The sequence below is a fragment of the Oryx dammah genome, unplaced genomic scaffold, assembly GCF_014754425.2.
Source record: "Oryx dammah isolate SB20612 unplaced genomic scaffold, SCBI_Odam_1.1 HiC_scaffold_25, whole genome shotgun sequence".
Classification (NCBI taxonomy): domain Eukaryota; kingdom Metazoa; phylum Chordata; class Mammalia; order Artiodactyla; family Bovidae; genus Oryx; species Oryx dammah.
Window position 1 is genome coordinate 6,008,847 of NW_024070209.1, and position 21,993 is coordinate 6,030,839.

General features: G+C 47.4%; 1 protein-coding gene across 2 annotated transcripts in view; it reads right to left on the bottom strand.

Annotated features, from left to right (window-relative positions):
• The window catches only part of TBC1D8 (TBC1 domain family member 8), a 138,250-nt gene that overhangs the window by 17,495 nt on the left and 98,762 nt on the right, over positions 1-21,993 (bottom strand). For both annotated transcript variants that reach the window (XM_040267693.1, XM_040267694.1), the window contains exons 7-16: positions 19,936-20,130; positions 18,861-19,028; positions 17,438-17,588; positions 15,863-16,077; positions 15,132-15,249; positions 11,288-11,573; positions 10,224-10,353; positions 9,982-10,080; positions 8,664-8,732; positions 295-535 (exon numbers count right to left, since the gene is read on the bottom strand). In XM_040267693.1, coding sequence (XP_040123627.1) covers positions 295-535; positions 8,664-8,732; positions 9,982-10,080; positions 10,224-10,353; positions 11,288-11,573; positions 15,132-15,249; positions 15,863-16,077; positions 17,438-17,588; positions 18,861-19,028; positions 19,936-20,130 — 1,672 coding nt within the window. The remainder of the gene's footprint in view (positions 1-294; positions 536-8,663; positions 8,733-9,981; positions 10,081-10,223; positions 10,354-11,287; positions 11,574-15,131; positions 15,250-15,862; positions 16,078-17,437; positions 17,589-18,860; positions 19,029-19,935; positions 20,131-21,993) is intronic.

Sequence of the window (21,993 nt, forward strand, 5' to 3'; positions counted from 1 at the left end):
AGTTAGGAAGGTGTCTCCTAACAACCCACCACCATACCCTGGGTGCCCAGAAGCACATGGTCAATGACCTTTAATGTTGAGCACCTGGGCTCCCCTCCCCACCGTGACCCTTAAGAAGCTTAAAAGGGGTCACAAGAGGAGGCTGCAGAGGGCTTTTTAAAGTCCCAAAATCTCATCGGGCGAGTCACAGATCTGCTTCATTGAGTGGATGCGCCTGCTTTACTATCCCTTTGTCTTGTGTTCACAGACTCGCATCCCGTATGAACTCACTGCAGAAAAGACCCAGAGTCATACCGAGGCAGCTCACAAAGGCTTTGAATTCAATAAGGTGGTCCATGTTCTCGTCCAGAAGCCTGAAAGTCCTTTCCGCGAGGATTTCCGTGTGGGCCCCACAGGTCCATGGCGAGACGAGCTGGAACAGGCGTGCAAACTGCTGGGCGTCTATGCGGTACTGCTCTGCGTAGGGCCTGCTGGGGTCGTGGCGTGGGGCCATGGGCCGGGGCTGCTCCCAGTAGCAGCTCATCATGTGTTCTCTCTACCAGGAAGGAGAGGGGCCTGTAAGGGCCGGTGGCACCCCAGGGAGGGAAGGCCAAACCAACCAGCCCTCTCCCCTGGCTTGCTTTGCAAAATTATTAAGTAGCAAATAAGCAATATTATAACACAAAAAATGAAAAAACTAACAGTGTCACCGCTCCAACCAGACATGTAAAAGTTTTCGCTTATTACCCTGTAGTCCTTGCCTACATGAATATGTAATTTTGACATTTTAAAAATTCAGGTTTCTTTTTTTCACTGTAGCTAAATATACTTTATCAAATTTAACATTTTAATAATTAAAAAATTTTTTTTTCCTTTTTTTGGGTCATACGTCATGCAGAATCTTAGTTCCCTGACCAAGGATTTAACCCATGACCCCTGCAGTGGAAGCATGGTGTGTTAACCACTGGGAAGTCCCCATTTTAGCAATTCTGAAATGTACAGCTCAGCTATCATCATTTTAATTAAAGAAGTCATACAATTTTTATTCTGATATTTTCGCTTAAAATACTATTACTCAAAAGACAAAAACTACTAGATAAATCTATAGGCTACAGAAGAAACTAGCAACGCTGGTTACCTGTGGGGGTAGGAGACAGGGGCAGGCACCCAGATTAAGAAGCAAGCGTTTTTACTACATGCTACTTTTTATACATTCTGAATTTTGAACCACATGACCATATTAACAAGTCAAAAATTTAAAAGAAAAAAAAAAGACCATTTGAAGTCTTGGGAATAGACTGAAAATTAAAGCAATCAACACGGGCCCCACCACTGATCACTGAGGACCAGCCAGGCTCTTCAGAGTGTATCTTTTGCACCTGTACTACGTCATCTCATGGGACATTTTGGCTCACTGACTCAGAATCCTGTCACACCTTCAGTGCCCTCTGCCCATAGGATGGCACAGGAACAAGCACAGATGCTCCACCATCCCAGTACCTGTGCTCAGATGGAGACCAAAATGCCATGTGTAATTTTACCGCATATTACCAGCAGCCATGTTCTTCAAAAAGCCTTTGCAGAACGATGAGAAGTACTGTAAGAACTTTTAAGTGTAAAATGAAGGTCTCATAAATTCCCATTTCTCAAAACCCAAGACACGCTGTGAATTTGCGTGTATATTTTTGTCATCCTGTCATATTTTGTCATCCTGTCATGCTAGCTAGTTATAAAAGCTAAAGACCAGTGCAACCAATTTACACAGAATCCTAGAAGCCAATACAAAACTCAGCAAAGGATATGAAGAGATGATACAAGAGAGTAGACAATTAGCCAATAAACTCACAAAAGGGCATGCAACCCCACTAATGAGTACGCAGATTGAGGTTAGAATGAAATGCTACTTTCTGGGACTTCCCTAGTAGTACAGTGGCTAAGATGCCAGTACTCCCAACATAGGCGGCTCAGGTTCAATCCCTGGTCAGGGAACCGGATCCCACACGCTGCAGCAAGAGTTCACAGGCCACAGCTAAAGATCCCGCAGGCCTCCATGAACACTGATGATGCCACGTGCCGCAACTAAGACCCAGTGCAACCAAATAAATAAATAGTTTAAAAAACAAAATGCAATTTTCTATAAGGCTAGCAAAAATTTTAAAGACCCATAATATTAAATGATAGCTGAGTATGAAACATTAGGAAATGAAAACTTTTAGACATCATCAGTGGAACTGAAATTTGAAAGATCTGGAACACTTTAGCAACAGTGACTGAAATTTGGTTTGTGCATCCCTAAGGAACCCATCCTACAGAAACAGCAGCACAGGTGTCTGGAGAAAGGCTCAAGGATGCTCTGCACAGCACTGTTTATAAAGCAGAAAAAACTGGAAACGAGATAGACGTCCTTCAGCAGGTGAAAGGTGAAGAAACTGGGGTTCAGCCCTACAATCAAATTCTGCTGTCACTAAAACAGAATGAGAAAAGATCTGCAGATACTGACTCTAGAAGAATGTCCATGGTAAAAGCTGCAGGGACTTCTCTGGTGGTCCAGCGGTTAAGACGCCATGCTTCCAGTGCAGGCAGCACAGGGTCGATCCCTGGTCAGGGAAATAAGATTCCATGTGCTACAAGGTGTGGCCATACAATTTTAGAAACTGCAGACCGCTGTGTGTAGCACAATCTCATTTCTATGTCGAAAAAAGAGTAAGAGTGCATTGCTTGTGTGTGTGTCTACAGAGGGATACAGTAAAAAGGGAAAGGAATCAGGAATCAGATTCACCATATACTGTTAACAGTAATTACTGTACAAAGCGGGACTATAGGCACAGACAGGATAAGACCCTTTAAATTTTGCTTATTTTTCTTTTTAAATAGTGAGTGTCGGTATTACTCTATATATTATATATATATACATTTATATAAATATATATAGTATATAAATACATATATATAGTATATTTTTGCTTCAGTTTGTGTTTTTAAATTAAGTTTCAAAAATAAAAGTATTAAGCAGAACACAGAAGCAGGCAAAATAATATTAAACAAACCAAATGCTCTCCAGGGCCTGATAATCCAGAAGTAAATAAATTTAGCTGAACGTTAACAACAGCCAGTGGATCTCATTCCTGATTTCTTTCCCTTTCTACTGTATCCTCTGTAGACACACACACAGCAATGCAAGTGTGAAACAGCTAGCTGGCGGGAGCTGCCACACAGCACAGAGAGCTCAGCTCAGTGCTCTGTGACGACCAAGAGGGGTGGGAGGGAGGGAACACATGTGTACACACAGCTGATTCACACTGTTATACAGCTGAAACTAACAGCATAAAACAGTTATCCTCCCATTTTTTTAAAAAGCACACTTTGGGAATATGTTAACACAAGGCACTGTTTCGGGTCCTGGGTGTTTCCCAGAGTAGCCCCTGACTACCAAGTATAGATTGTTCCCATCTCACTTGGAGAGAGAAGACTAATAAAATTGTTCTCAGTTTCAGAGAATAAGGGACAGATGTCACAAACATGGATTTATATGATTTAAAACACTGCTTTATTATCTGGATAGACCTTGAGGGCATTATGGTAAGTGAAATAAGTCCGAGAAAGACAAATACTATATGATCTTGTAAGTGGCGTCTAAAACAATATAACAAATCATTCCAGTCATAAAGAAGGATCAGATTTGTGGTTTTACCAGAAGCAGGAGCTGGGGGTGGGCTGTAGAATAAGATGGTGGTGGTCAAAAGGTACAAATTTCCAGTTAAAAGACAAATGAGTCCTGGGGATGTATGTATACCATGATGACTATACTTAGCACTGCTGCATGGTATATTCCAAAGTTGCTAAGAGAGTAGGTCCTAAAATTTCTCTTCACAAGAAAAAAACCATTTTTGTTGCTTTGGGTTTTTTTTTTTTTTTGTATCTATATGATTATACAGTGGAAGTGACAAATAGATTCAAAGAATCAGATCTGATAGAGTGCCTGAAGAAATATGGACAGAGGTATTTTAACACTGTATAGGAGACAGTGATCAAAACCATCCCCAAGAAAAAGAATGCAAAAATGCAAAATGGTTGTCTGGGGAGGCCTTACAAATAGCTGTGAAAAGAAGAGAAGTGAAAAGGAAAGGAGAAAAGGAAAGATATACTCATCTGAATGTAGAGTTCCAAAGAACAGTAAGCAAAGAAAGGCTTCCTAAGTGAACAAAGCAAAGAAATAGAAGAAAACAATAGAATGGAAAAGACTAGAGATCTCTTCAAGAAAATTACAAATACCAAGGGAACATTTCATGCAAAGATGGGCACAATAAAGGACAGAAATGATATGGACCTAACAGAAGCAGAAGATATTAAGAATAGGCGGTAAGAACACACAGAAGGACTATACAAAAAAGATCTTCATGACCGAGATAATTAGAATGGTGTGATCACTCACCTAGAGCCAGACATCCTGGAATTCGAAGTCAAGTAGGCCTTAGGAAGCATCACTATGAAAAAAGCTAGGAGAGGAGATGGAATTCCAGCTGAGCTATTTCAAATCCTAAAAGATGATGCTGTGAAAGTGCTGCACTCAATATGCCAGCAAATTTGGAAAACTCAGCAGTGGCCACAGGACTGGGAAAGGTCAGTTTTCATTCCAATCCCAAAGAAGGGCAATGCCAAAGAATGGCAATGCCAAAGAATGTTCAAACTACTGCACAACTGCACTCATCTCACACGCTAGCTAAGTAATGCTCAAAATTCTCCAAGGAAGGCTTCAACAATACGTGAATTGAGAACTTCCAGATGGTCAAGCTGGATTTAGAAAAGGCAGAGGAACCAGAGATCAAACTGCCAAGATCCACTGGATCATAGAAAAAGCAAGAGAATTCCAGGAAAGCATCTACTTCTGGTATATTGACTATGTTAAAGCCTTTCTTTGACTGTGTGGATCACAACAAACTGGGAAATTCTTAAAGAGATGGTATTATCAAACCACCTTACCTGCCTCCTGAGAAACCTGTATGCAGGTCAAAAAGCAACAGTTAGAACTGGACATGAAACAACAGACTGGTTCAAAATTGGGAAAGGAGTATGACAAGGCTGTATACTGTCACCCTGCTTATTTAACTTATATGCAGAGTACATCATGAGAAATGCTGGGCTTGGAGGAAGCACAAGCTGGAATCAAGATTGCTGGGAGAAATATCAATAACTTCAGATATGCAGATGACACCACCTTTATGGCAGAAAGTGAAGACAAACTCTTGATGAAGGTGAAAGAAGAGAGTGAAAAAGATGGCTTAAAACTCAACATTCAAAAAACTAAGATCAGGGCATCTAGCCCCATCACTTCATGACAAACAGATGGGCAAACAATGGAAACAGTAAGAGACTTTATTTTGGGGGGCTCCAAAATCACTGCAGATGGTGACTGCAGCCATGAAATTAAAAGACGCTTGCTCCTTGGAAGAAAAGCTATGACAAACTTAGACAGCATTACTTTGACACATTACTTTGCCAACAAAGGTCTGTATAGTTAAAGCTATGGTTTTTCTAGTAGTCATGTATACATGTGAGAATTGGACCATAAAGAAGATTGAGTGCTGAAGAATTAATGCTTTTGAACTGTGGGGTTGGAAAAGACTCTTGAGAGTCCCATGGACTGCAAAGGAGATCAAACCAGTCAATCCTAAAGGAAGTCAATCCTGAATATTCATTGGAAGGACTGATGTTGAAGCTGAAGCTCCAATACTTTGGCCATCTGATACGAAGAGCCAACTCATTAGAAAGATCCTGATGCTGGGAAAGATTGAAGGCAGGAGGAGAAGGGAATGACAGAGGACGAGATGGTTGGATAGCATCACCGACTCAATGGACATGAGTTTGAGCAAGATTTGGCAGACGGTGAAGGACAGGGAAGTTTGGTGTGCTGCAGTCCATGGGGTTGCAAAGAGTTGGACATGATTGAGCAACTGAATAACAAGTGACATGATGGATGTTAACCTACTGTGAATCATTTTGCAATATGTGTAATTCACTATGCTATACAGCTTACACTTAGTGCTGCAGGTCAATTATATCTCAATGAAACAGAAAAAAAAAAAGCATTGCATTCAGGCAAAAAAGAAAGATGACTTTAAATTCAGAATAAAAATGGATTTCACCAAGTACACACTGTTCAACTTTAATAGGAAAGAGTCTGTAAAAAAGACAGTCAGAGAAGACTGTTTGTTGTTAACACAGAGAACAGTCACACCTGTACATCCCAGGCTTAGGAAAGGATGCAGGGAAGTTAAGGCCACTCTTTAATCCTTAATGAGAACCTATCACATATTTATTCAACGATGTAAGGGTATCTCTTTGTGGCCCTTTCCCTGGGAAAATGAACCTCTGGTTCAAAAGGCAAGAGACACATGCAAAATCCAACTAGGGAACCTTATACCTTGCAATGACCCAGAGGGATGGGATGGGGAGGGAGGTGGGAGGGGGGTTCAGGATGGGGAACACATGTACACCCATGGTGGATTCATGTCAATGTATGGCAAAACCAATACAATATTGCCAAGTAATTAGCCTCCAATTAAAATAAAACAAAAACAACAACAACAAAAACCCAAGCATTAAGATATATGAAGTCAGAATGGATGTATGTGTATGGGAAGTCAGAATGGATGTATGTGTATGGGTGAGTCGCTCTGCTGTCCACCTGAAACTACAATATTGTTAATCAGCTATAAAATAAAAAGTTAAAGAAAAAGAGTACTCCCTAATAAACATCCTGAACACCAAAAAAAATTAATTAATTAAATATATGAGGTCAGACTACAAAAGCCAAGGAAATTCAGAGAAGGTCAGGAGCAAGAGCTGAGGTGTGGGGACAGCCTGAGGGCTGCTCTGCGGGGTGTGAGGATGACCCTGGGTGCACACAGGCAGTGCCTCAGGTTGTGCCACAGAACGAGACACCATGCTTATGATGCTGTTTCACTGAAATTTCTTTTGGAAGTGTTATCTTGAAATTGGCATTCTAGTCACAGTTAACATTTGTAATCAGCCCTATACAAACAAAGGGCCTGCAGCGCTAACAACAAATACGAAAATAAATTTCACCCACATCGTCCACAGAAAAGATAGAAATAGGAAACAGGAAATGGCTGTCTTCTTTAAATACTCCTTGTATGAAAGTTTAATAATATGGTTAGTACTTAATACAGTTTATTTTCATGGTGAACTTAAAGCAGTCTTTTAAGTTATATAAATTCAGATGTCTGACGTGTCTTATTCTCCCAAATTGAGAACAGTCAGCCCTAAAGAAATTAAGACTTTTCATGCTAAATATCACCTTGGTTTACCTGCTTTTGTGTTTCTAGTATTCCCTGTTTTAACACCTTGACAAAGAGAGGTGGGGGCACGGGACACCAAGTCACCTTTGACTCTATTTTCTCTTCATGCAACAGAGAAAACTATAAAACTTGAAAAGCAGTGATGCTTACAGGAGTCCTCATCACACATCCTGCTGACGGCGGGTGAGGCGTGCCAGCAATTGACTGAGCCAGCCACGTGTGTCAGTGACCGCAGCAGGCAGTGACATGACGGCTACAGGAGGGTCAGACCAGCTCTGTGGCTCCACTCAGAACCTACACGCTGCTCGGGACTATTTCAAGTACACGGCAGTTCAAGTTCAGAGGGACTGAGGGCCCAGAGTCCCCCGCAGAAGAGCCCCAGTGGCCAGACTCCTCTGGCTCTGGCACTGCTCTGCTGGCCTGCGCTCTGCTCCTCTCCCCGTCTCAAGCTGTCAGGAGTGGGTCTACTGTCTGCCTCTCGTCCCCATTTCTACTGACTGTTTCGAGCAAGAAAATTTCTAGGAAGGCACTTGAAAATGGTCTTTGCAGGATGATGCAAGTAGCAAGAGCTGGGAATCCACCTAAATACCCAAATATTCAAAATACGGTTTACTGTATTAAGTACTGGGGCTTCCCTAGTGCCTCAGATGGTAAAGAATCTGCCTGCAGTGCGGGAGACCCAGGTTCAATCCCTGGGTCTGGAAGATCCCTTGGAAAAGGGAATGGCCACCAACTATTAAGCATTACCAACAGGACAAATTGTAAACTGATTTAAAAATAAGATCGTATGGCAACATGAAAAAGTGTTAATGATAGCATCAAGGAAAACAGAACATAAATAAGCATCCAGACCAGCCCCACAAACAGAAAAATATGTATACACATCTTGTAGGTGGTGTTATGAGTAAAACGTACATGAGGTGATACAGGAAACTATATTCAATATCTTGTAATAATCTATAATGAAAAAAATACATACATGTGTACAACTGAATCACTGTGCTATACATCAGAATCAAAGACAGCATTGTAAATCAGCTATACTTCAATTTAGAATAATAACAGGAAAAAAAATGGATACGAGGAGACAGTTCAGTAAGAATCACTGTTGTGTCCACGGCTGACTGGGAACTGCTGTTGGGCAGGGCAGGGTGCGTCCCCGTCACTGAGGGCCTCTGGGCCGAGCGCAGCAGCATTCATGCACGGGCTCAGCAGGCACCGTCAGGCCAGAGCCGGCTGGCAGGGGCCGCCCCAGCCTCGCTGCACTCAGCAGGCCCATGCTGGGCCCTCCCCGCTGCAGGTGGGCAGCCTCGGCTGTGGCCTGACTCAGGGTCTCTCACTTCCTCACCCCTCAGAGTCTCCTACCTTGAATAAATCGTAGAGCTCCTCCAGGTCTTCAGGGAGGACGGAGACTTCTGGGATAACGACTCGGAGCTCGAGGAAAGAACAAACAGGCATGGAGTGAATGCTCTGCCTGCCCTGGAGGATCAGGGGTCAAGAGGGCGCATCCCGCTGGAGTGGACGCCGGGTGCCCAGATCACCCGGAGATGGCTTTATGGCGACTTTCTCAGCGCTTCATCCTCAACCTTTCTCATTCACACATCCAAGACTCAGGACGAGCATTTAAATACTTGCAAAGGATCAAATGCTAGCAAGGCTCAAGCTTGGGTGGCAACTTCCTGCAGCATGACCCCCAGCACTATAGGCCTGGACTTCCCTCGTGGTCCAGCGGTTAAGAGTCAGCCTGCCAGTGCTGGGGCCAAAGGTTCGATCCCTGGTCTGGGAAGATCCCCACAGGCCACAGATCAGCTAAGCCTGCATGCCGCGACCATGGAAGCCCATGCACGCTAGAGCCTGTGCTCCACAACGAGAGGAGCCACAGCAATGAGAAGCCCTTGAACCACAACTGGAGAGGCGCCCCCACTCACCACAGCTAGAGAAAAGCCCCCGCAGTGGTGCAGAGCTGGCACAGCCAAAAGTAAATGACACATAAATAACGGCTTTAAGAAAATTGTGTGTGCTCAGTCCTGTCCGACTCTTTGTGACCTCAGACTGGAGCCTGCCAGGCTCCTCTGTCCATTCGGTTTTCCTGGCAAGAATAAATAAATATTGGAGTAGTTTGCCATTTCCTATGCCAGTAGTAGTGGCCCCTAAAAAAAAAAAAAAAAAAGGCCACAGGCCCTCGGCGCAGGGCAACATCTATATTGTTCTTTATTTAACCCCATATGATGAGTGTTGTTATCCTCATTTTACAACCAGGGAGACAGAGGCTCACAGTAGTTAATTTGCTCACAATATGTCTGACTCTAAAACTAAATCCATGCTGTTTCTCCACTAGCTCACCGCTGTCAAGCTGTCGTTAGTTGCTCAGCTGTGTCCAACTCTTTGTGACCCCATGGACTATAGCCCCCTAGACTGCTCTGTCCACGGGATTTCCCATGCAAGAATACTGGAGTGGGTTGCCTTTGCCTTTTCCAGGGCATTTTCCTGACCCAGGTATCAAACCCAGGTCCCCTGCATTGCAAGCAGAATCTTTACCATTTGAACCACTTAGTTGTTAATTTAATGCAAAAAAAAAAAAAAAAGCAAAGTTGTCACTCTCCTGTCAGGAGGCAGCAGGAGGCCCTGCGCGAGTCAGCGCCTGGCCGCCGGGGGCCGTGGCCTGGAGGCAGCCTCTACTTACCACGTTCTGCTTCGTGGTGTCCTCGTGGCCCTGGAGGACTCGGATCCTGTGCCTGCAGCGCATGCGCTCGATCTGAGCCACAGACTGGTCCCCGAATTTCTGCAGGGGAGGGAGGGAGCACTCGCTCACAGAATCCTCTCTGCATCCAGACAGCAGACAAGCAGCAGCCCCCAGCACCTCCCTGGAAGTTCACCTCCCGAGAGGCCTGGGGGTGGGGGCTGGCGGGGATGGGGCCCAGGTACCTCGTAGGAGTCCCGGATCAGGTCTGCGATGTCAGTCACGGGACACGGCTCCTGGTCATCAGAGAAGAAGGCGTGGTGGCTGCCAATCGGGGGTCCCGGGCTGTCTTCATTCTTGACGTGGTCCAGAAACCTGGGCACATCAGACACCAGGAAAGCACAGGGTTACCATCCCCTCCCCCACCCTGGGCACCTCGCAGCCCCCACCACCTTCACAGGGGCCCCCAGACATGGGCAGCAACTGTCAAACCGGCTCCTCTGTCTCCAGTCACTGTGAGGAAGGCCAGGCCGCTGCAGCTACACTCTTTCTAGAGAAAAGGAGAAGTGAGCGTGAAGACAGGCACGGCGACTCTGGAGCCACAGGAAGGTCTCCAAGGCCTCTGACACTCTGGCTTCCCTGGCGGCTCAGAAGGTGAAGAGTCTGCCTGCAGCGTGACAGACCCAGGTTTCAATCCCTGGGTCAGGAAGATCCCCTGGAGAAGGGCATGGCAACCTGCTCCAGTATTCTCGCCTGGGAAATCCCATGGACAGTCTGGCGGGCTACAGTCCGTGGGGTTGCAAAGAGTAGGACATGACTGAGCGACTGACACTTTCACTTTTCTGACTCTCCAGTGATGTACACACTGTGACGGAAATCCAGGGACGTAGATATTGGGTTTCCACGGTATTCTGAACAGGAACTTGTCATTTATCAGCCAGCTCGCCCTCAGTTCCGCATGTCCTCAGGCTAGCGGGCTTTGCCTTCACTGCAACGCTCGGAACACTCGTGTGTTCTGTGCACAAAACATCCACATCCCCCAGCTGGCTTCCTGAGGCCCATGTTTCCCCATGTCTGCCTGCCCTCCTTCCGTTCAAGGTCACTGGAGGTCCACCTAGACTTAGGACACCTGAACCTTTCGAAAGACAGCAGTACCCTCACCTTCCTGCCTCTTGGTGGACAGCAGCGAGGGAAGGTGGCGAGGATGACAAGGTCGCCGGATGGCTTGGCCCCAGGGGACCACAAGGTGGCAGAGTGGAGGGGAGCCCCACAGTGACGGCCCAGTCCAGCGCCCGGCTCCCCGCCTCACCTGCTGAGGACCATCAAGGCCTGGCTGTCATCCTTGCTGCTGCACAGGTCCTCGGCGGTGGCCTCCAGTACAGCCAGTCCCAGCTGGAAGATGGCCTTGATGCCGTCATAGAAAAAGCAGTCAACCACGTTCACGGCACTCTCCAGGGGCATGATGCTGAGGAAGAGCGTGAGGAACCAGGACAGGGAGATGGACGCCAGGGCCGAGAGGTCGTGCATGTGCTCCGCCAGCTCGGGGAGCTGCTCCTTGATGAGCTCCTCGAAGACAGACTGGTCCACCTGAGCCCCTGGGGAAGGAGCCATGGAGACTGGCTGGGGAGGGAGTCACTCCCTCTCAGATTAGAGCTGCTCTGAGATACACAGAACCATGACACAGGACGGGAGTCCAGGGAAGGGCTCACACTTGGTTCACTGACTTCTGATGTTTGGACCAAGGTGATTCAATGGGGGAAGGACAGTATTTTCATCTGGCATTTTCAAAAACAGTGCTCCTATCTACTACAGCTAGGACATGGAAGCAACCTAGATGTCCATCGAAGTATGAATGGATAAAGAAGCTGTGGTGCATGTATACAATGGAATATTACTCAGCCATAAAAAGGAATGCATTTGCGTCAGTCCTAATGGGGTGGCTGGGCCTAAAGTCTATTAGATAGAGTCAGTCAGAAAGGGAAAAACAAATATTGTATATGAATGCATATATATAGAATCTAGAAAGATGGTACTGATGAGCCTATTTGCAGGGCAGCAACGGAGACCCAGACAGAGAGAACAGACTTATGGACACAGTGGGGGAAGGAGAGGAAGGGACGAAAGGAGAGAGTAGCCCTGAAACATATACACTACCGTATATAAAACAGAGAGCAAGTGGGAATTTGCTATATGACTCAGCGAGCCCAACTGGTGCTCTGTGACACCCTAGAGGGGTAGGATTGGGTGGGAGGCAGGAGGGATGTTCAGGAGGGAAGGGACATATGTATACCTATGGCTGATTCATGCTGATGTATGGCAGAAACCAACACAATATTGTAAATCAATTACCTTTCAATTATAAATAAATAAAACAGTCCTGAACCAAGTGCTCACCTACATGGGCGGGGGAGGGGGAAGGGTCCCCTCTTCCTACCTCAAACCATTCAGAAAAATACATATGAAATGTGTCATGGATTTAGGTATAAAAGCTAGTGCTAAAAAAAAATCTAAAAGAAAATACAGGCAAAAGACTAAAATTTCTTAGGACACAAAAGCATTAACTGCAGAAAAATTATGAATTGGATTTCATCAAAATTAAAGACTGGTATTCTTCAAAAGAGACCATTCATAAAATGAAAATGCAAACTTCAAACTCAGAGAAAGTATTTGTGGCAATTATATCTGACAAAGGTTTTGTAATCAAAATAAAAATAAAGAACTGATGCAACTTGATAAGAAATCAATAAACAAATCTTTTTTTAAAAAAAGCAAAAGATTTGCACATTTCTAAAGTGACAAATGGCCAATAAGCACAGAAAAATAGGTTTAACATCATTAACAATGACTAGAGGAATGTAAATTAAAATCACCATGATATACCACTCTCACCCACCAGAATGGGTAAAATTAAAAAGACAGAAAATTCCAAGTATAAACAGGGATATGGAGCAACTGGAACTCCCATGCATTGCTGGTATGAGATAATGTGAATACATTTTGTCCATTTTGGAAAACTGACAGTTTCTTATAAAGTTAAGCATACATCTAACCATGACCCAGGAATTCTACCCCTGGGTAAATCCTAAGAAAAGTGTCAATATATATTCCAAGAAGACTTATACACGGATGTTTGTAAGGTCGGACCCTGGGGGCCATGATGGGCCCCCCCTCCTCTCCCCACGCCGGCGGGGGAAGTCCCTAACGGAGGGAGCCTCCCAGATGCCAGGGACCAAGGACAGCATACTCTGCCAGCTAAAGCCGCCCCGCCCCCAGCTGCATAAACCGCGCCACCTCAGCTGCATAAGCCGCCCTGCCTCAGCCGCATGGAGAAACCTATCAGCTCGCAACGCCGCGAACCTGCAGCCTATCCAAACTCCCATCCGCTAACCCAGCCATCCCTCGCAACGTGCATATATAAACAAACTCCCAACGAAGCTCCGCACGGATCCCCTTGACCTGCCCCGTTCGGGTCCGGGAACCCCACCAGGGAGCGCTCTGCCATTAAAGCCTGTCAGAGATTTTTTTTGGTGTACCTGGTCGTCTTTACCTAACAATGTTCACTGGGACTTATAAGAAGAAATTGGAAACTCCAATGACTGGGATGAAAGAATCACGGTATGAATGTACCATGAAATAGCACGCAGCAATGAAAAGGAACTGCTGATGCACCAACAGTATCTCGAGTGAAGGAAGTCAGAACATTCTCTACTATTACATTTATTCCAAGTTCAAGAACAAGCCAAATAAACCTGTGGTGACAGAAATCAGTGCCAGGTATTGGGCATGGCAGGGAAGAGGAGGCAGGGGTTATAGAAACGCTCCCTGTATTGGGGTGGTGGTCACATTATCTTGGAGGCTCCACTGCTCACTACAATCTGTCCCATCACCCAGGGAGGGTTTGGACAGTATGCCCCCAGTGACCTCGAGGTCATCATGCAGGGAGGGCTTGGACAGCATGCCCCCAGTGGCCTTGAGGTCATCACCCAGGGAGGGCTTGGACGGCATGCCCCCAGCGACCTCGAGGTCATCACGCAGGGAGGGCTTGGACAGCATGCCCCCAGTGGCCTCGAGGTTCTGGTCACTCCTTACTGCTCCGTACAGCATGAAGTACCCCCCTTGATATGAAGGGAAGAGGGAAGCAAACCAGTTAGCCACTCAAATACAGGAAGGGGGCCAGGGGACAAGTCAAAGGCCGCCTCCTTCCCAGCCAGCCCTCCCTCCCTCCCGGTGGCCTTGATACTCCCTCAGTTCTTAGACCCCAGTCTTCAAGCCTCTTCTTCCTGCCTTGTCCCTACATCCAGCCCTTTGCCAATTCCATCTCAAACTGGGTCTTCTGTTTCTGATCCCACGGCTGCCACCCTAAGTTTACGCCATTTCCACCTCTCATTCTGGATTACTATAACGTGTCCCTAAGAGTATCGCTCGGCCAGAGCAATTTCCACGTCATTTTCTCCACGAGGAGGTAGCTGGATCACAGATAGGGTGCAAATTCAAATCTCAACCACACCAAAGTCAGCGGCACATATGCCTGGGGGTCACACACAGGTTTGCCCAGAGCCAGGGCAGTCACAAATGCCCTTTCTTACCATCAGCCTGGATAAGTGAGGAGTTCTCCTCCTCTGCCCTTTACGTCGGGTCTCAGGGTCTCCATTATTGCTCTACTCCCTGCATCTCCTATCTGTGCCAACTCCCTGGGGAACAAGAATGAGAACTCTCCTTCCAGGCCTCAGCATCACTGAAAAACCTCTATGGTTTTCACTTTTGGACTTGCTTTTTGAACCTAGGAATTTTTCTTTCCTTAAGTTCAGCTATCCACATAAAATAATTTTTTCTTTATCCAAAAATCTGTAAGAGGGGACTTCCCAGGGATCCAGTGGTTAAGACTTTGCTCCCACTGCAGGAGGCATGGGTTTGATTCCTGGTCAGAGAACTAAGATACCGCACGCCACACAGCGCAGCCAAAAAAAATAAATCTGTAAGAGTTTGTGGCAAAGAAGCAGTTAGGTTACCACATTCCACCCTTTTGCCAAAACTGTGTAGAGTTATATCAGTTAGTTATGACGATTTAAGAGTCAGACAGTGCTGGTGCAGAGACTAGCCAAGTCTCTTTATAACCACCTCAAGGGACAGAGGGGAAGGGAGCAGACAGTTACCAATGACTCGGTGGTTGAAGTAGTCGGGCAGCATCCGCTCACACACAGCCACCAGCAGCCAGAAGGCTTCCTCCTCCTTAGCATACAGCAGCAGAACAGAGGTCAGGATGTTCATGGACTGCTCAGGGGAGTCACAGGGGAGCGGACAATTACTGACCAGGTCACGTGTACCACAGAGACATTCAACAATACACAAGCCCAAGTGAGCCACAGAAGCCCAGGCTACACAGATGAGAGATACAGTATACACAGCCAGTCAAGACTGAGCTGGAATGACCACAGTTATCAGCGTGGGCCCCACAGGACCCGCTGGGCTGAAGCATCAGCCACTGCTTTGCCCCTGGCCCCCAGGAGTGATGCTGGGCTGGGCTGTGGAGCATGCCTTAGGCTCAGAACCCAATCCCACTAATCTCTTTGTCTATGTTCAGATTTTAAAATAATCCTGATGACTTCTGTACGGTTTAGAGGTAGGACGCTCCAGAGCGGCTTCATCAATACTATCCTGCAGTGGAGGCTGGGAGGCCATGAAGGCTGAATGGCCTCCTGAGGACAGGGGCCAGCTCATGCCACGCCCTTCTGGGCACTGGGTAACACTCCTCCCACATCATCAGCTTGTCTGACTCCACGAGGCCGATTCCCTCCACAGGACAGTCCTTGGTACAGATGGCTAAGAACACGGCATCCGAGGCCTGGGTGGTTGGCCTGGGACGGCCCTGCAGCGCCCAACTCACCTGGCAGTACCCGATCTTGGGGTTCCTGTGGGCATAGGCCGTCAGGACTCTCCTCAAGGCCGCAATGCCCGTTTCGTTTTGGAAGGCGGGGTGCTCTGGCAAGGAGCGGTGCAGGTCCCGCTCTATCTCCTCCGTCACCAGGCAACACTTTCCCATGGACGCCTCCACCAGGTTGCCATAGTAACCAGGATGCGCAGCAAGGTCTGTGACGGCATCTGGTGATTTACAAGTAACATTTCAATGTTAGGTGGCAGCCTGGATGGGAGGGGAGTTTGGGAGAGAATGGATACACGTATATGTATGGCTGAGTCCCTTTGCTGTCCACCTGAAACTCTCACAACACTGTTAATTGGGTCTTCTCCAATATAAAATAAAAAGTTTTTTTAAAAAAATAACATTTCAAGGGAGGGTGATTTCTGGGAGAGAGCCCACATGGGGAGGGGCCTGTCTTGGCGGAGGACCTTAGTGGGGTCTCACTATCTGAGCAACACAAAATAGTTAAGACCACACACGACCAAAAGGAACTTCACTTCTGCTAAAAACAAAAAAAAAGGAAAAATGAAGTAATACGGCTTTTCTAAGAAGAACCTTACAGAGAGGGAGAAGAGCTCATACAAAAAATAGCTTTATACTAATATACTTATAATCAGTTGTATTCCTCAGTAACAGATGTATGTATGTGGCCTCTCTGCCACAATGAGAGAAAGCCCGTGTGCACCAACAAAGATCCAGTGCAACCAAAAATAAAGTACAAATTAATTTAAAAAAAAGAAAGCTATGGAGCATATGTTCTGTGGTGCACATGAGGAGCCCTAGCCTCCGGAAGGCTCCCAGAAGGGTCTCCGAGGAAGGTGGAGCCCTGGCCGCTATCCCCCCTAGGACCTCGAAAGGAACAGCAGTCACACCCTGGACCGCAGGGCCCTCCCTTCCTGCTGGTGGGGGCCCCGTTCCTTCACCGAGTGGTGCCACACTGCTCACAGAAGACGCCTCTGGAGACCTGGGCCCCAGGCTTAGCCCATCCATCGGTGAGCATCAGATGAGAGACGCCCCAAAGCAGCAAACGGAAAGTCCCAGATCCAGCGAAGCAGAAGGAGGATGCGGGCAGGAGAGAAGACCCCTCGGCTCTGTGTGCATTCCCCGCAGCGGGGGGACCAGGAGGAAGTGTCCCCAGAGGGAGTTATTTTAAAGCACACAAGTGAACAACTTCTGAAGACGTTTTCAGGTCTCTAGACATCTAGACACTGCATGTCCAGGGGGTTCTGAACAGAATTCTAAGGACGATGAAGAGACTCATAAAATCACGGCTGAAGGGGAGGCGATCCCTCTGCCAAGACCTCATGCTGACCGGGGACCCCACAGCCCAGAGGTTGCAGCAGCTTGGCCCACAGTCCACACAGGAAGGTCCCAAGGTCCCCGATGGGCATGTCACAGGCGGAGAGAAGCCGTCTGCATGCGCGCGCACATGCGCACACACACGCGCGCACACACTCCCCACCCCCCCACTCGGGTCAGGGCCTCCATCCTGCATCTGCTCCAGAAATAAAAGCAGGGTCTGGAGACCCCAAAAACCCTCACCTGAGAAAAGAAGCCAGAGTCTGCCGCGCAGGGACTCGGGGATCCCCATGGCCACCAGCTTCCGGATCTTCTCCGTGCGGAACATACACACCGTCCGGCCGTACTCCGCGAAGTGGTCGTTCCAGAGGCTTACCTTGATCTGTTCCCTGGACTGGAAGCGGAGACACGCTCGGCGAACGAAGCGGCACCGTCCACAGCCCGTCACAGAGGGTGCTCCCTCAGCTGAGAGAGGACCCTCCTGCTCCAGGCAATTCGCTGGGCAGACTCCTCTGAACGTCCAGCAGCATGGGGATGTAAAGGTCACTAGCCCTTCGGGAATTCAGAGCCCCGAGGGAGACCCGACGTGAATAAAATGCCATTTCCTTGGCAAAGTTGATAGTAAGAGTGTGCTCAGTGTGCTCATCCGAACTACTATGGGAACGCAAAGCCGATGGAGGGCGGAGCGGGGTCAGGGTGGGGAAGCCTCTCAGGATGTCGAAGCCAAACCAGTTTCTGAAACAGGTCAGCTCAGAGGGCAGAGAGGAGCCAGGGGCTCTCATGATTTGCCTGGAACTTCCTGACAGCCAGAGGAAAAATTGCCAACTGGAAAAAAAAATGACATCGTTCTCAGTAGTAGAGATGAGAAAGAGACGATGGGTCTAGGCAGCTGGAAATCCTTTCAAACTATGAATTTTGAAAATTCTTTAGAATTCCTAGTTAGCAGGAATGTTTCCGTGCCTTTTAAACAAGAAATTTATGTATGCTCTTAATTATCTGTTCTCCAGTCATGGGAGAGGTGCACACATATAGTCAATATTCTTATTTGTTGAAACAATGAGCATTCAGTGAGCATCTCTGAACAGCACATCAGAAGGCTTCACCCTGAATAAATAAAGCTAACAATCTGTGATACATGAGCCATTAAGCGGCCAAGCGGCAGCCACCCTGGTACTGGCGGTACCCACACAGCGTGCCTCCTGCCAGGGCACCATCTCATAGCTCGGCTTCTAGTCTATTTACCACTCAAGCACTGCCCACAGAGTCTCCCTGCAGAGGAGAAAACAATCACAAGTGTAACCAAGGTATTTTTAGTTTAGTAAAACTGGAAAACAGCCAGGGGCCAAAAAAGAAGCCCTGTACCTAGGAGTCCCGCGGACGCCACTGGATAAAAGGAGACAGACTTGTTCTGTACCTGGAAACCCCACAAGGAGAGCACGGATAGATGCTCCCTGAAGGGCAGGTGGAAAGTCACTGCCCCACGACGTCCCACCACATCCTCCACCTACCCGGAAGCATTCAGGCCACTGGCATCTCTGCCCCCTTCCACTCTTTGCCAATGAGGTGCCCAGGGTTGCCTAGGAACCTGTGTCAGGCCCACCCCAGGAGGGGCCTGGAAGCCACGCCCCACCACCTCCACGTGCGAGGGTGGAGCCACGTCACTCACCAATCTCGAGTCCGGGCTCTGGCTGCCCGATTGCCGGAAAGCCTCGGGGTGCATCAGTGGGCTCGTTTCTTTTTCCCTATCCTCGCTATTTTGCGAAGGCACCATCTCAAGACCCCCAAACCTGTGGTTGCCACTGCACAAGCTTGTTGAATGAAACACGGGTGAGGTCTAAATGGGAAGGAAAAAAAAGAATGACAAAAAGAGAGTCACTGCTTTAGTTACGCGGCAGTCTCTGTCTTTGGAAGTGTGAGCATAAAAAACTTAAACATGCCTATCTGCTTGGGACTTACGGGAAAGGCACTCTAACACTAGACCCAACGGAGCTGATCCTCAGGAAGGAGCATGGTCCACAGGGGCTTTCCCAGCACCGCTGCTCCCTGGCTCACAGAACACCGCCCCAGGCAGGGCCAGGAAGGAAACATCGCACCCTCAGCATGTAGAACTGAGGATGGACATCTGGAGAGAGCGGCTCTAGGGAACTGAGCCTGTCCTCCTGCCACTACTCAGATGAACAGAGGTCCAGAAACGAGGAGGACCGGTGTGAAAGAATCGGACTAGGTCCAGCAGATCTGGATCTACTGTGGCAGCTGTCCAATCTTAAAGACTGTGAATCATCTCACTGGGCAACTTACATCTGCCCCCAAATACTATAACATCATCTCCTCCAACCTCAGGGGGATGAGGGCACTGACCTCTCTAATAAAGAGGGTGTCCACTCACCTGTGTGTTGATTCCCCACCAAACCCTCCAACCTCTGAGAAGATGGCCTGTTGATCCCTGACACCTGAGTGTACCCCATCAACCCCTCTAACCTGTGAGCCCCATTAGTCCCTCCAACCTGTGGGTGAGTCCCCTTCAACCCCCTCTAACCCTGCCATACCCACTCAGGACACCCAGCACATTAAAGATGATATCAGATTGTCTGCTACCCAGGTCCAGCATTATTGACATTTTTCTGGTACCCAAGTGGGTCATCGTTACCTGCACTCCCCTTTGAAGACACCTGCCCTAGAGGTGCTGGGGCAAAAAAAGGGATTTTCTGTTTACAGACTCCTGCTGTCTCCAGGGCTCATACCAGCTCCTCATCCAGGGTGGTGTCATAGTGCACAGGGTGGTCGGCATGCACCAGCTTCAGTCTCACCAGCAGACCCTCCACCAGGCTGTCTCGGTCTCTGAGCTCAATGAACTGGAAGGCCATCTTGCTCCGGATGCTGACAATGATGGGGTTTGGCAGCAGACTCGTGTCCTCCATTTTCTCGATGCTCACGACCTGTTGCAGACAGTCACGCGCACAGAGGCACAGCCAGAGAGAAGAGGAGCAGGGGTTCAATCGCAGACACAGAAAACAGAGAGGAGGACAAACCCAATAACTGCATCAAGGAACCAGTACGAAGTGAGAAAGTATGGGATGCGGTGTATTTACAACAGCCCAAAGTGGGAGGAATTCAAGTGCCCCTGGCTGGATTAACGGATGAAACATAACCAAAACATGGCTCTACACACAGTGGGACATTATTCAGTCTTAAAAGGGATGGATTTTTTTTTTTTTTTTTTTGCCAAACCACGTTGCACACAAGATCTTAGTTCCCTGACCAGGGCTTGAACCTGTGTCCCCTGCACTGACAGGCAGATTCTTAACCACTGGACCCAAGAAGTCCCAGAAAGGATGGATATTCTGACAAGTGCTGCAGTATGGATTCACCTTGAGGGCGTTCTGCTAAGTGATACAGCCAGTCACAAAATGACAAATTTTGTAGGATTTCACTGATAGAAGAGACCTACAGAGGTCAGGGCTTCCCAGGAACCTCAGTGGTAAGGAACCCACCTGCCAATGCAGGAGACATAAGAGACGCAGATTTGATCCCTGGGTCTGGAAGATCCCCTGGAGGAGGAAATGGCAACCTACTCCAGTATTCTTGCCTAGAGAATTCCATGGTCCCAGGAACCTGGCGGGCTACAGTCCATAGGGTCGCAAAGAGTTGGACATGACTGAGCACAGGGGAGTCAGGACTCATAGAGGCAGAAAGGATGGTGGTGGAACCCTGGGGCTGAAGGAGGGAGATTTGGGGTGCTATTGTTTAATGGGGACTGGGTGTCAGTTAGTTGCACAAAATGTGAATGTACTTAATACCACTGAACAATAACACTTAAAAATAGCTAAAATGGCATGTATGTATATGTTCAGTTCAGTTGCTCAGTCGTGTCCGAATCTTTGGGACCCCATGGACTGCAGCATGCCAGGCCTCCCTGCCTATCACCAACTCCCGGAGTTTACTCAGACTGATGTCCATTGAGTCAGTGATGCCATCCAACCATCTCATCCTCTGTCATCCCCTTCTCCTGCCCTCAATCTTTCTCAGCATCAGGGTCTTTTCAAATGAGTCAGTTCTTCGCATCAGATGGCCAAAGTATTGGAGCTTCAACTTCAGCATCAGTCCTTCCGATGAATATTCAGGACTCATTTCCTTTAGGATGGACTGGTTGGATCTCCTTGCAGTCCAAGGGACTCTCAAGAGTCTTCTCCAACACCACAGTTCAAAAGCATCAGCTCTTCAGTGCTCAGCCTTCTTTATAGTCCAACTCTCATATCCATACATGACTACTAGAAAAACCATAGCCTTGACTAGATGGACCTCTGTTGACAAGGTAATGTCTCTGCTTTTTAAATATGCTGTCTAGGTTGGTCATAACTTTTCTTCCAAGGAGTAAGCGTCTTTTAATTTCATGGCTGCAGTCACCATCTGCAGTGATTTTGGAGCCCTAAAAAATAAAGTCAGTCACTGTTTCCACTGTTTCCCCATCTATTTCCCATGAAGTGATGGGACCAGATGGCATGATCTTAGTTTTCTGAACTTTGAGCTTTAAGCCAACTTTTTCTTTCTCCTCTTTTACTTTCATCAGAGGCTCTTTAAGTTCTTCTTCACTTTCTGGCATAAAGGTGGTGTCATCTGCATATCTGAGGTTATTGATAACTCTGCCAGCAATCTTGATTCCAGCTTGTGCTTCATCCAACCCAGCATTTCTCATGATGTACTGTGCACATAAGTTAAATAAACAGGGTGACAATATACAGCCTTGACATACTCTTTTTCCTATTTGGAACCAGTCTGTTGTTCCATGTCCAGTTCTAACA